The sequence below is a fragment of the Pelophylax lessonae genome, assembly GCF_965119305.1.
Source record: "Pelophylax lessonae genome assembly, chromosome: 5".
Classification (NCBI taxonomy): domain Eukaryota; kingdom Metazoa; phylum Chordata; class Amphibia; order Anura; family Ranidae; genus Pelophylax; species Pelophylax lessonae.
The window spans coordinates 62375407-62389830 of NC_138772.1; the positions used below are offsets into that span (position 1 = coordinate 62375407).

Genomic DNA, 14424 nt, shown 5'->3' on the forward strand with positions numbered 1-14424 from the left:
AATCAAGGTGCCAGAGTCTGGAGGAAGACTGGGGAGAGGGAAATGCCAAAATGCCTGAAGTCCAGTGTCAAGTACCCACAGTCAGTGATGGTCTGGGGTGCCATGTCAGCTGCTGGTGTTGGTCCACTGTGTTTTATCAAGGGCAGGGTCAATGCAGCTAGCTATCGGGAGATTTTGTAGCACTTCATGCTTCCATCTGCTGAAAAGCTTTATGGAGATGATTTCATTTTTCAGCACGACCTGGCACCTGCTCACAGTGCCAAAACCACTGGTAAATGGTTTACTGACCATGGTATCACTGTGCTCAATTGGACTGCCAACTCTCCTAACCTGAACCCCATAGAGAATCTGTGGGATGTTGTGAAAAGAAAGTTGAGAGACGCAAGACCCAACACTCTGGATGAGCTCAAGGCCGCTATCGAAGCATCCTGGGCCTCCATAACACCTCAGCAGTGCCACAGGCTGATTGCCTCCATGCCACGCTGCATTGAAGCAGTCATTTCTGCAAAAGGATTCCCGACCAAGTATTGAGTGCATAACTGAACATAATTATTTGAAGGTTGACTTTTTTTGTATTAAAAACACTTTTTTTTTATTGGTCGGATGAAGTATGCTAATTTTTTGAGATAGGAATTTTGGTTTTTCATGAGCTGTATGCCAAAATCATCAATATTAAAACAATAAAAGGCTTGCACTACTTCAGTTGTGTGTAATGAATCTAAAATATATGAAAGTCTAATGTTTATCAGTACATTACAGAAAATAATGAACTTTATCACAATATGCTAATTTTTTGAGAAGGACCTGTACACCATCTGTGTACAGAACACCTCCAGGTAGCCATATTGCATTGCATTTTACAGAAAAGGACAGAGGCTGCAGATTGCAAATGAAAGGTCATTTTTAATTGAAAAGAGCATGGGATTTTTTTTTTTTTAATCATACCTAGGTGGATGCAGCATCGCCCCCCCCCCCCCGCCAACTCTGACACTGAGAATTGAGCAATCAAACACTGCCGATCTGTTCTCAATGCTCCCTGGTGGCAGTCCAGACATGTGGGTGGATCTTGATCATATGGTCGCAAACTTTTCCGAGCCTGGACCAGCTCTGTGATGTCAGCCGACAGCGGGCTGAAGCACCCTAGCTACCCCCAGGCGAGCGATGTAGACCTATACGGTCTGTACGAGCCAGCCTCTAGCAGTATATATACCGTAAGCGGTCCGGAAGTGGTTAACATTTAATCACAATATGACTTGCCACAATTGTATACGCTGTATTATTTTTCTTCATTTGCAATTTTTTCCCCCCGTGAAAGTGGAGTTACCCTTTAAAAATCTTCATAGACAACTCTTTAAAATGTTTGTCTCATCTCTGTAACTGATATATTCGCTGGAGAGCTAGTTCTTTTGAAAAACAACAGACTTACAGGCTAGATCACCAGATGAAAATAGAAGAAAGCCTAAAATGAAAAGTAAGGCAGCCATCATACCTAAGAATTGGTAAGCTGCAATATAATACATGTTTGCTTTTGGGTTTATTACTGCTTTAGGTTTTCTTTCTTCACAGCCATGGTGGTGCAGACTTAGTATGTGCTGTGACTTTCTTTGACCTGTAAATGTTTCAGGAAGCATTTAATTAGCTGTAATTAGCTGTTAAAGAGTTTGTCAGTGAATGCTGTAAAAGACAGAATAGAGTCGTCTTTTCCTGCCAAGGTGTCAAACAGCTGCAGCTCAAAGCGCGGTCTCCTTTCATGTGTAGTCTTCTTTGGGGAAGTGAGTGTCTTGTCTGTCGTATACCTTCAGCTGCTGTGCCCTGGTGCTTGGTGCAAACCTTGGGCAAATTTTATGGCTAAACAAAACAACATTTTTTCCCAACAGGCAATTCAGCAAGCCAGCAAAAAAAAAAAAAAAACACAATGATATAATTTGCTGTTAAAAAAGATTTTAGTTGCACAGCATTGCAGATACATGTGGAAGCCACTCCGTATGGTGCGGTCCTAAATCTAGTCTGAGAATCTTAATGCTATCTATAACCCATAATCTGACCACCCAGTGCAATGCTCGGAAGAGGATGGGACCATTCAGAGATGGCGTAGGGAGTTTGGATGCGTAGATACACCAGTGATTTTCCAACTTGTTGGACAATTTCTGTGTGTCAGCCAGGGAGACATCGGCATGTCTAAGGACACCAATAGATGTGATCAGGGCTGCTGTTTTAAATCACGGGGCCCCATACTTCCCACCTGACAGGGCCCCGCTCTCACCCCTCATAAAATGTAAAATTATATTTTTGCTAAAAATACACTAAAGTCATTGTTATGACATATTTACCGGCCCTTCCCCTGCTCTCCATCCTGGAACATCCCCTTGTGCACCCGCCACAGCTGCTGGCAGGAGAGGAGGCAAGCTGGCACTGCTGTGGGGCACCCCGGGGATGGGGGCACAGATGCTAGAACTGATCCCCCTGCAGCCCAGCTTGGGGGAGCGGAGGAGAAGCCGGCAGCGTTGCAGGAAAAAAGGGGCACATGGGGGGGGGGTTTGGGGATTGAGGGCGGAGAAAAGGGGGTTTGGGGTTGGATGTTAGAACTGATCCCTCTGCAGCACAACTGGAGGGAGTGGAGGAGGAGCCAGGAGGGAAAAGGGGCACATGGGGGGGACTTGGGGGGTGGAGAGAAGGGGGGTGTGGGAGTGGATGTTAGAACTGATCCCCCTGCAGCACAGCTGGAAGGAGTGGAGGAGAGAAGCCGGCAGGGAAAATGGGCACGCGCGGGGGGGGGTACTTGGTTTGGGGCAGAGAGAAGGGGGTGGGGGAGTGGATGTTAGAACTGATCCCCCTGCAGTACAGCTGGAGGGACTGGAAGAGAAGCCAGCAGGGAAAAGGGGAACAGGGGGGGGGGGACTTGGGGGTCGGGGTGGCAGAGAGAAGGGGGGTGGGGGAGTTGATGTTAGAACTGTTCCCCCTGCAGTACAGCTGGAGGGACTGGAGGAGAAGCCGGCAGCGTTGCAGGGAAAAGGGTCGCACGGGGGAGGGGTACTTGGGGGTTGGGGGGGGAGAATGAAGGAGGGTGGGAGAGTGGATGTTAGAACTGATCCCCCTGCATCACAGCTGGAGGGAGTGGAGGAGAAGCCAGCAGACAAAAGGGGAACACGGGGGAGGGGGACTTAGGGGTCGGGGTGGCAGAGAGGAGGGGGGTGGGGAAGTTGATGTTAGAACTGATCCCCCTGCAGTACAGCTGGAAGGACTGGAGGAGAAGCCGGCAGCGTTGCAGGGAAAAGGGTCGCACGGGGGAGGGGGACTTGGGGGTTGGGGGGGCAGAAAGAAGGGGGGGGGAGTGGATGTTAGAACTGATCCCCCTGCAGCACAGCTGAAAGGAAAGTAGTGGAGAAGTCGAAAGCACTGCAGGGGGGGGGGGGGCAGAAGAGGATCGGTGTCTGCAGTAAGGCAGTACAGCTGGCCCTCCTGCTCAGCAGGTTCCCGGGCCCAGTTCAGAAGGGCTGACTGTACTGCCTGGATGTGATATTTCAGTTGAAAGATCTTTCCAATAACACAACCAATTTTTTAGTGGGCAGCGCAGTGGCTAAGTGGTTAGCACTTCTGATGACGAAATGCGTCGGTACTTGCCTGCACGGAAATTAGCTTTATTTACTTATGCAAACCGGAAGTGATGGATGTTTTCTTTGGTGGTCCGCCGCGACAAGGATGTGTCGGTGTATGAACTGGCTTATACGCTTTTGACTTTTATTTTAGATGTGAGTTTAATGTGCGAGGATTAGTCCTTTATCCAATAAAGTTTTTATGCAGTATTACGCTATGGATACTCTCTTCTTCTTCACATATACTCTCCATGGTTATTTGACGTTAGTGATACTGGGATATTGCCATGGATGACTTAACCCTGTTTTGTGCTTACCCGCTTTCTTAGCCTATATGAAAATATTAGGTATCTCCATTTGCTGCGTTTACAACAAAGTGGGAGTGGTCACAACCAGTCCATTTGGAGCAGTGGAAGTACATCCTTACACTGGAGACACATGAACTTTTGTTATGGACTGATTCTCTATATTATATATATATATATATATATATATATATATATATATATATATATATATATATATATATATAATATATACAGGGAGTGCAGAATTATTAGGCAAATTAGTATTTTTGAGGATTAATTTTATTATTGAACAACAACCATGTTCTCAATGAACCCAAAAAACTCATTAATATCAAAGCTGACTATTTTTGGAAGTAGTTTTTAGTTTGTTTTTAGTTTTAGCTATTTTAGGGGGATATCTGTGTGTGCAGGTGACTATTACTGTGCATAATTATTAGGCAACTTAACAAAAATCAAATATACAGTACTGTATACCCATTTCAATTATTTATTTTTACCAGTGAAACCAATATAACATCTCAACATTCACAAATATACATTTCTGACATTCAAAAACAAAACAAAAACAAATCCGTGACCAATATATCCACCTTTCTTTGCAAGGACACTCAAAAGCCTGCCATCCATGGATTATGTCAGTGTTTTGATCTGTTCACCATCAACATTGCGTGCAGCAGCAACCACAGCCTCCCAGACACTGTTCAGAGAGGTGTACTATTTTCCCTCCTTGTAAATCTCACATTTGATGATGGACCACAGGTTCTCAATGGGGTTCAGATCAGGTGAACAAGGAGGCCATGTCATTAGCTTTTCTTCTTTTATACCCTTTCTTGCCAGCCACGCTGTGGAGTACTTGGACGCATGTGATGGAGCATTGTCCTGCATGAAAATCATGTTTTTCTTGAAGGATGCAGACTTCTTCCTGTACCACTGCTTGAAGAAGGTGTCTTCCAGAAACTGGCAGTAGGACTGGGAGTTGAGCTTGACTCCATCCTCAACCCGAAAAGGCCCCACAAGCTCATCTTTGATGATACCAGCCCAAACCAGTACTCCACCTCCACCTTGCTGGCGTCTGAGTCGGACTGGAGCTCTCTGCCCTTTACCAATCCAGCCACGGGCCCATCCATCTGGCCCATCAAGACTCACTCTCATTTCATCAGTCCATAAAACCTTTGAAAAATCAGTCTTGAGATATTTCTTGGCCCAGTCTTGACGTTTCAGCTTGTGTGTCTTGTTCAGTGGTGGTCGTCTTTCAGCCTTTCTTACCTTGGCCATGTCTCTGAGTATTGCACACTTTGTGCTTTTGGGCACTCCAGTGATGTTGCAGCTCTGAAATATGGCCAAACTGGTGGCAAGTGGCATCTTGGCAGCTGCACGCTTGACTTTTCTCAGTTCATGGGCTGTTATTTTGCGCCTTGGTTTTTCCACACGCTTCTTGCGACCCTGTTGACTATTTTGAATGAAATGCTTGATTGTTCGATGATCACGCTTCAGAAGTTTTGCAATTTTAAGAGTGCTGCATCCCTCTGCAAGATATCTCACTATTTTTTTTTTTATACTTTTCTGAGCCTGTCAAGTCCTTCTTTTGACCCATTTTGCCCAAGGAAAGGAAGTTGCCTAATAATTATGCACACCTGATATAGGGTGTTGATGTCATTAGACCACACCCCTTCTCATTACAGAGATGCACATCACCTAATATGCTTAATTGGTAGTAGGCTTTCGAGCCTATACAGCTTGGAGTAAGACAACATGCATAAAGAGGATGATGTTGTCAAAATACTCGTTTGCCTAATAATTCTGCACTCCCTGTATATGTGTATATATATATATATATATATATATATATATATATATATATATATATACATATATATATATATATATATATAGTGCCACTGTCACGGGTGACTTCTATCATTCATCATCTGTATATTACATTTTCTATGTTGTGTGCTACTATCTAGATTGTTGATTTACTGTCATTGGAATAGATCTGGTTTTCATTATAATAAAGCTTACCTACAGTTTAGGAGATATTTTATTTCTCTGCAGCTGGTGACGTCACTGGCACATGCGCTGTGAAAGGGACGGCATACTCATGCAGTCCCTTCAGAGCTTTGTGACTTGGCCCTGACTCCTGTGTACATGCGCAGATATAACATCGCAGCTTGACCATTCGAGCCCAGAGCCAGCAAACTCAGAAGGAAGACGGAGTGAAGATGCAGGCCCCATCAACGGTGACAGTGTGCCGCGGGATGCCTTTGTTTTTTGCAATGCATACTAGCACATACTGGGGTCATTTTACTAAAGGTTACCGCGATATGAAGGCCACGTCACTCATTTTCTGAAAATATTGCATGAGATAATAAGTCAATTCATTAAAGTAAAATATTGAATGTGAGCTAAATACTGCACATTTTTTTTTAAATAGTGAGATAAATACTGCAAAAAAATTAGATAAATCATTAAAAATCTATTCACTAAAAAAATCATTATTTATCACATGGTGTTTGCTGGCGGTGTTTTAGAAATGTACAAAATAACAATTGGAGGAACTCTGCACTGGCCAGGAAATGAAAGGTATACAATGTATCGATGTGAAAATGCTCTCTGAGCTCAGCAATAAAAAAAAAAAAAATAACATTTCATCAGAGGAAGAACATTCTAGGTTGCTTTCATAGTTTCACATGCTGTGTGCCTTCTTCTAGTGCAGTGTTATGCTGCAAAAAACACAAAATTTAAGCGCAAAATATGGCGAAACATACATTTTTTACGCATTTGGTAAAAAAAACATGTTTTTTAGTGCGTTGCCTATTTTCGAGATGAATACCGCATGAGTTATTTTAACTAAAAAATTCATGCTGGATCTCGTAGGGAATTGGCCCCTATAACAATTGTCTTGCAGGCTTTATTCATTCGTTATTTAGTGTATATTTGTCTGGAGAATACCTTTTAAGTGTTTAAAATTATTTTTAGATTGTATATTGTTGGCTAGAATAAATCCTCACTCTTTTTGTGTCTTTGGGTGACAATAAAGAACTTTAATTTCAGGAATGTGTGTGTGTCTCTATATGTATGTGCATTACACAGCTCCAGTGTTATAGCTTGAAGTTGACCTTCATTTGAGCAATCGGAGGTCTAGCCAATTACTCTCCTTGTTTTCGGATCCATTAGTAGTCCTGGAGCATAGTAATAGGCGTTTAAATAAATGATTCCTGGTTCTTTCTCCTGGATAGGGTGGTTTCTTCGTCCCTTCAGTCACTTGAAGGTAGACCATGGAAGTGATGACTTCTTCTTATAGGTGTAGATTGCATTTTCTTTTGATGGAAGTGTTTCTTGAAGTTGTCTTTTTTTCTTGGTACACCGGCGGCATTAACTTTGTCCTGAAATGCAAAGAGTCCATCCTGCACATTCTTATACCTTCACCCCCACCCTTAAAGGTTTAGCTAATCTGAATCCTGCTCTTGCTTACACCCATGTGTACTATTCTAATGCTCCAATGACAACTATTCACGACAACAAAATCTCTGTGATCAGAAGTTCTGCTGGTCAGATGTAGCCCTATACTTTGCCTTTATCCAGCCCTTGGGGCAAAGTTCCTCCCACTGACGCCAATGACAGGCCACTGTTCCTCCCACTGACCCCACTGACAGGCCACTGTTCCTCCCACTGACCCCACTGACAGGCCACTGTTCCTCCCACTGACCCCAATGACAGGCCACTGTTCCTCCCACTGACACCACTGACAGGCCACTGTTCCTCCCACTGACACCACTGACAGGCCACTGTTCCTCCCACTGACACCACTGACAGGCCACTGTTCCTCCCACTGACACCACTGACAGGCCACTGTTCCTCCCACTGACCCCAATGACAGGCCACTGTTCCTCCCACTGACCCCAATGACAGGCCACTGTTCCTCCCACTGACCCCAATGACAGGCCACTGTTCCTCCCACTGACACCAATGACAGGCCACTGTTCCTCCCACTGACACCAATGACAGGCCACTGTCCCTCCCACTGACACCAATGACAGGCCACTGTTCTTCCCACTGACACCAATGACAGGCCACTGTTCTTCCCACTGACACCAATGACAGGCCACGGTTCTTTCCACTGACACCAATGACAGGCCACTGTTCCTCCCACTGACACCAATGACAGGCCACCGTTCCTCCCACTGATGCAAACGACGGGCCACTGTTCCTCCCAATGACACCAATGACAGGCCACCGTTCCTCTCACTGACCCCAATGACAGGACACTGTTCCTCCCACTGACCCCAATGACAGGACACTGTTCCTCCCACTGACCCCAATGACAGGACACCGTTCCTCCCACTGACACCAATGACAGGACACTGTTCCTCCCACTGACACCAATGACAGGACACTGTTCCTCCCACTGACCCCAATGACAGGACACTGTTCCTCCCACTGACCCCAATGACAGGACACTGTTCCTCCCACTGACCCCAATGACAGGACACTGTTCCTCCCACTGACCCCAATGACAGGACACTGTTCCTCCCACTGACCCCAATGACAGGACACTGTTCCTCCCACTGACCCCAATGACAGGACACTGTTCCTCCCACTGACCCCAATGACAGGACACCGTTCCTCCCACTGACCCCAATGACAGGACACCGTTCCTCCCACTGATGCAAACGACGGGCCACCGTTCCTCCTCCCAATGATTAGTAATTTTTTTTCACTCCTACTGACCACCAAGTCAGAGGCATTATTTACTCCCACTGACATTGTGGCCATTTCTACTGCTACTGGCCACAGTCTGATCCCCATAAAGTCTGAAGTTCGGAGACCCCTGTGATAGATTATTGTATTCACAAATGATTCACTTATGTGAGTGTAGTAAATGTTGGAGGTGATTCTTAACGTTTGCTGTGTAATCCTAAGTGTGCAAAATAGGAACCTCAAGCATTGACTTTTGGAAGGTAAAGTAGGATGTAAGAAACTGTGAAGAGGGTGTGCTGGGACTGATGGTGGGTTGGCAGTGCTGGGACATATTCCTCAACAGCTGGCAGCCTTCTGCCGTCTGTCCTGTTAGTTCAGAGTGGCCAATGTTAATGCTATTGTAATCTCCCCATGCTCTATTATTGCTCAGCTGGAGTTATGTCACTGACCCTGTGCTGTTTTTGTTTCTGCAGAGGTGACATTGAAGGTCCAGGTCAGCGATGTGAGCACACACCAGCCCCTCAGTAATGCCATCATAGAGATCTTCTCCAATCAGGTTTCTCTTGCATCTGGGACCACTGGAGCCGATGGGACAGTGCTGATCAAACTGCAGTACAAGCTGGGAAGTCAGTTGATTGTAACAGCCACCAAACATGCCTATGTGCCAAACTCTGCACCCTGGAGGCCACTGCGATTGCCAGGTAAGATGACTTCATTGTCTTAGTAAATCACTGGGCCTCTGTGTTAAACATGCTGTCGGCTGATGTCACAGATCCGGTCCAGGCTCTGAAAAGGTCCCAACCATATGGTCAGGATCCACTCATTACGGTTTCTGTGTCTCTATGACCTCCTCACCCTTGTGAAAAAGTTTGGGTTCCTCAATCAGCTCTTCAGTCCCCTCCTTTACTGTCTTCTAAAGCAACAAATCGAAGCAGTGCATTGGGATTGATTGCCAGGCTCAAATACTGTTATATGAAAGTGGAGCAAATAATCTCCTGGCAGACTCCTGCAAAAGAGAGGCAGGGAGAAAGCATGGATAGGTTAGTACACCTTGCCGGGTGGGGGTTTATCAGTTGACACTGTAACTTAGCCTTTAAATGGGCAACGTGACCGATTCTTTTTAAAGGCCAGCTCTAGCCAGATTTTGCATACTATGTATGACTAAGGAAGAATGTACGTCCTGCTACACTCTCTCTCTATCATTGACCTTAAAGTGTTACTAAACCCGGTAGCCTGCATTCACTATATCTGGTCTCCCACAGTGCACAGAACATGGAAATGCAATTATTTTAGTAAATATAAACTGCTAAATACCGTTTCTCGTCAGCAGTATATAGCAGTCTTATGACTTCTGTCAGTGTCTGGTTAAAGCTTGTAGGGGAAGTTTTAATTCTACTCTGACTGTCCTATGAGGCTGCAGGACTCCTGACCCTCTGTCTGGACAGTGCTGATTGGCCCTGTGGTGATCACATGCACCCTCCCTAGAAAAAAAAAAAAAGGCAATACACACTAAACTGAACATGTGCAGAGTGACTCCAAGGCTCTGTACTATCAGCAGATGGATTGTGGACAGTTAAAAGAAGGGGAGGATCAGAGAAGACAGGATCAAGCAGCCTTTTTACACAATGCTCAGGATTAACCCCTTTGGTTCCACAGTGAGTATAACAAGCATGCTTAACTGCATTTCCAGACTGATTTTACTGTTGTGGATTTAGTAACACTTTAATCATACAAGGCAAATCAAATGGATTTCCTGACTCAGATGCAACATTTCCGGGATAAGCAGCTCACTGGCTATTATTACTTTGTTGCTTGAAATTGCCCTTTAAATAATTAAAGTATACTTTTCTTTCCAAGTCCTTACAGTCAGTGTCTGGGTTTGTGTTGCAGGCAGGCCTGTCAGATTATAGACATTACCAGTAATTTGTACGGTGTGTTGACTTTTTGCTGTGTAACTGGGAAAGGTCACTCACATTGTTAATGATTCTAATTTTCTCAGCCCGGAGTGCCTGTGTGCTGGAAATGTCAGCAACGTGTAGGGGTTACGCAGTGCAAGTCTCCCAACAATTACTGACTGTTGTGCTGCTGATAATGAAGCCGTAGAGGACTGGCTTTATAAAAACGGGAGCAATGATAGCTGGATATAAAAGGAATAGGGGTGATGGCGCTGCCTATATAATTTAGATATAATAAAAAGCTGTGCTGCAAAGTGCCTTAAACTAAAAGCAATAATGTGTAATATTCAAACAATAATATATTTCATAAAAACTTCAATTAAGTGCAAGTGCAAGGTATAAAAGTGCCTGCAGAAAGATTAGAAAGTGACTGGTGCAATGATGTATGAGCAATAAATAATATTTAACATGCAATATTAATGTGCTAAAAAATATATAATGTGCTAAAAAGTATAAAATATAATACTATATAAAGTGAGCTGTTCCACTAATACCACGTGTTGGTATGGGGAATAAAAAAGTGCCAACAGAGCAACAATAGAAAAAAGTTATTATTTTAAAAAATACAGCTTGCAATGTCCAATAAGAAAGATCCAGTAGAAAAGTCTATTTCATGTGCGGTGACTTCAAAAGCAATAAAAGTGACAACACTCGGAACAAACCGACACTCAGGTGGAAAAGTGACCCCGTGGTGGGTGGTAAGGTGCTGGGATTCCTTTGATAAAATTGCACACTTACCAGAGACACCCACCCCACACAGGGGTATAGAGCGGGTGTGTTTATGGGTCTGGCAACCTAGCGGTATCCTCCTATCCCTGGGTGGAGGGCGTGTGCAGAGGATCAGGCTGGTCCTGGTATGGATGTACCCTAGGATGGTCCCCTGTGTGCCTTCCTGCCTAGGTATATTCCGAGGGATCCACTCAGCTCCACTCCCGATATTTAAACCAGAAAATAAATGGTGGACATAGTGTAATTCCGCGATATGCTTTATTGAGCAGAAATTTGAAAAGGTACTCACATTAAACAGGAAAAAAACGAGCGTGACTGTATTGTCCGAGCGCTTGCGATCCAAGCCTCGTTCCCATATAGGTTTACCGGAAATGACTTGACACGCTGTACGCGTTTCGTAGCTTGTACGTCATCAGCAGCGTCAAGTCACGTCCGGCAAGCTTCCCTTAAATATGTATGCGGTAACCAGGCAACCATGATAGAGCTTCCTGATGATAGAGCTTCCTGATTGAAGGCACACAGGGGACCATCCTAGGGTACATCCATACCAGGACCAGCCTGATCCTCGGCACACGCCCTCCACCCAGGGATAGGAGGATACCGCTAGGTTGCCAGACCCATAAACACACCCGCTCTATACCCCTGTGTGGGGTGGGTGTCTCTGGTAAGTGTGCAATTTTATCAAAGGAATCCCAGCACCTTACCACCCACCACGGGGTCACTTTTCCACCTGAGTGTCGGTTTGTTCCGAGTGTTGTCACTTTTATTGCTTTTGAAGTCACCGCACATGAAATAGACTTTTCTACTGGATCTTTCTTATTGGACATTGCAAGCTGTATTTTTTAAAATAATAACTTTTTTCTATTGTTGCTCTGTTGGCACTTTTTTATTCCCCATACCAACACGTGGTATTAGTGGAACAGCTCACTTTATATAGTATTATATTTTATACTTTTTAGCACATTATATATTTTTTAGCACATTAATATTGCATGTTAAATATTATTTATTGCTCATACATCATTGCACCAGTCACTTTCTAATCTTTCTGCAGGCACTTTTATACCTTGCACTTGCACTTAATTGAAGTTTTTATGAAATATATTATTGTTTGAATATTACACATTATTGCTTTTAGTTTAAGGCACTTTGCATCACAGCTTTTTATTATATCTAAATTATATAGGCAGCGCCATCACCCCTATTCCTTTTATATCCAGTGCATAGTCTCCGGACTATCATCCAGGGAGGCTGCAGCCTATTTTTAGATATATATATATATATATTTTATATTTCATACATTTACTACATATTTTTTATTTATTTATACACACATTTTTTTCACTTAATTATTCACTTATCTATCCACTTAATCCATAGCGCGGAGGTTCTCATTTTTCTTAATGATAGCTGGAGCTTTTGCTTTTGATAGTTTAGGGTTTACTTTGGTCCTAACTGAAAATTCTGCTTTTAGATGCAAATAGGGAGCACACTTTTTCCATCGTTCTCTGTCACCTTAAAACAAATAAATAGAGCTGCGCAAATATAAATAATCATAAACCGCACTACGTGCGTCTAAGCATAAAATCCAAAAAACAGTGAATAGTATATCACATTAAAGTGCCAATAGTGCCAATAGTGCCAATAATTAATATAAATACATAGAAGTGCAAAAGATATAAAGAGTCCAGTGTAAAATGGTGATTAGCCGTGCTGAAGATTACTACATAGATATAGTCCAAACAATAGTGGTTCAAACAATCATAAAGTGATCTGTGCTCCCAGAGATGAGTGACCAGAGTGTCACAGTAGATAGTCAACCGTGCACCCCCTTGTGAATGGGTGCTCACCTCAGATCTTTATAAAGAACGCATGGGTCAGAAGATCCTATAGATCATCCATCCGTATCCTTAAGGCTCCTCTCATCCACAGCACTGAAACCTGGCTTGTAGTATCACTCAATGCAGAATAATATATTGAAACAGAAAACTTGCAATAGTGCATGAAATCCTTCAAAAGCAGTTTTTATTAAATAAAAGATAAATGGTCTCACTCACATGTGTGGGTGCATAATATGCACATAAACAATCGCATCAACAGATAATCCAAAGAATGATGGTAGAAATCGTGGTGGTATAGCGGGAGAGACTGTTCAGCGCCGCCTTGTAATCACAGCGTGCGCTGGTAACTGACAGCCTCACCAAGCAGCGGTGCAACGCTCCGTCCGTCCTTGCCCCTCCCCTACGCGTGACGACACAGGGACCACGTGTCTTCCTCAGGGGGATTGAACAGGTGGATTCTATTTATCATCATTAGTCATTTAGGTCAACATTGGATTATTCAGAGATCCTCACTGAACTTCTGGAGAGAGTTTGCTGCTCTGAAAGTAAAGGGGCTGAATAATTTTGCACGCCCAATTTTTCAGTTTTTTAATTGTTAACAAAGTTTCAAATATCCAATAAATTTCGTTCCACTTCATGATTGTGTCCCACTTTTTGTTGATTCTTCACAAAAAATTACAGTTTTATATCTTTATGTTTGAAGCCTGAAATGTGGCAAAAGGTTGAAAAGTTCAAGGGGGCCGAATACTTTCGCAAGGCACTGTATATATAACGAGAGAGAGACTCTGATATGGACTGGGTAATGTGCTAGGAACGAAAAGATGCCACATTGTTTAATGGAAATAAAAATTATCAACCTACAGAGGGCTAATTTCCAAGACCACCCGAAAATCAAAGTAAAAAAATAATGCAGCTGGCTTGTATGGCCCCCACGTGCTTGTATGGATGCCTGACAACGTCGGGGCATGGTCCTTTTGAGACAATGGATAGTGTCTTAGTAGGGCTACGTCACTAGCTTGTGAGGGTCTAGGGAGCGAGCGCGCGCCGCCGGAGGCGCGCTCCCGCTCCCGGACCCCCCCCCCGCGCGTGTGACCGGCGGACCTGATGTCCGCTGGCCACTCTGCGATCGGCGGGGGAGAGGGAGAAAGTCAGGCAGCTTGTGTAAACAAGCTGCCTGTCATTCTCCCCTCTGTATGAGATCTGATCATATGGATCTACTATGTAGATCCGTTGATCACTCTGCATACAGCTGAAGCCACAGCCAATCACAGTAATAATCACGCCCCTAGGGACACAC

General features: G+C 44.0%; 1 protein-coding gene across 1 annotated transcript in view; it reads left to right on the top strand.

The window, feature by feature from the left end:
- Positions 1–14424, top strand: part of FAM171A1 (family with sequence similarity 171 member A1) — a gene marked incomplete at its 3' end in the record, with an annotated part of 223982 nt that overhangs the window by 92636 nt on the left and 116922 nt on the right. The window contains exon 2 of the mRNA XM_082258732.1: positions 9076–9303. Within this exon, the coding sequence (XP_082114858.1) occupies positions 9076–9303 (228 nt within the window). The remainder of the gene's footprint in view (positions 1–9075; positions 9304–14424) is intronic.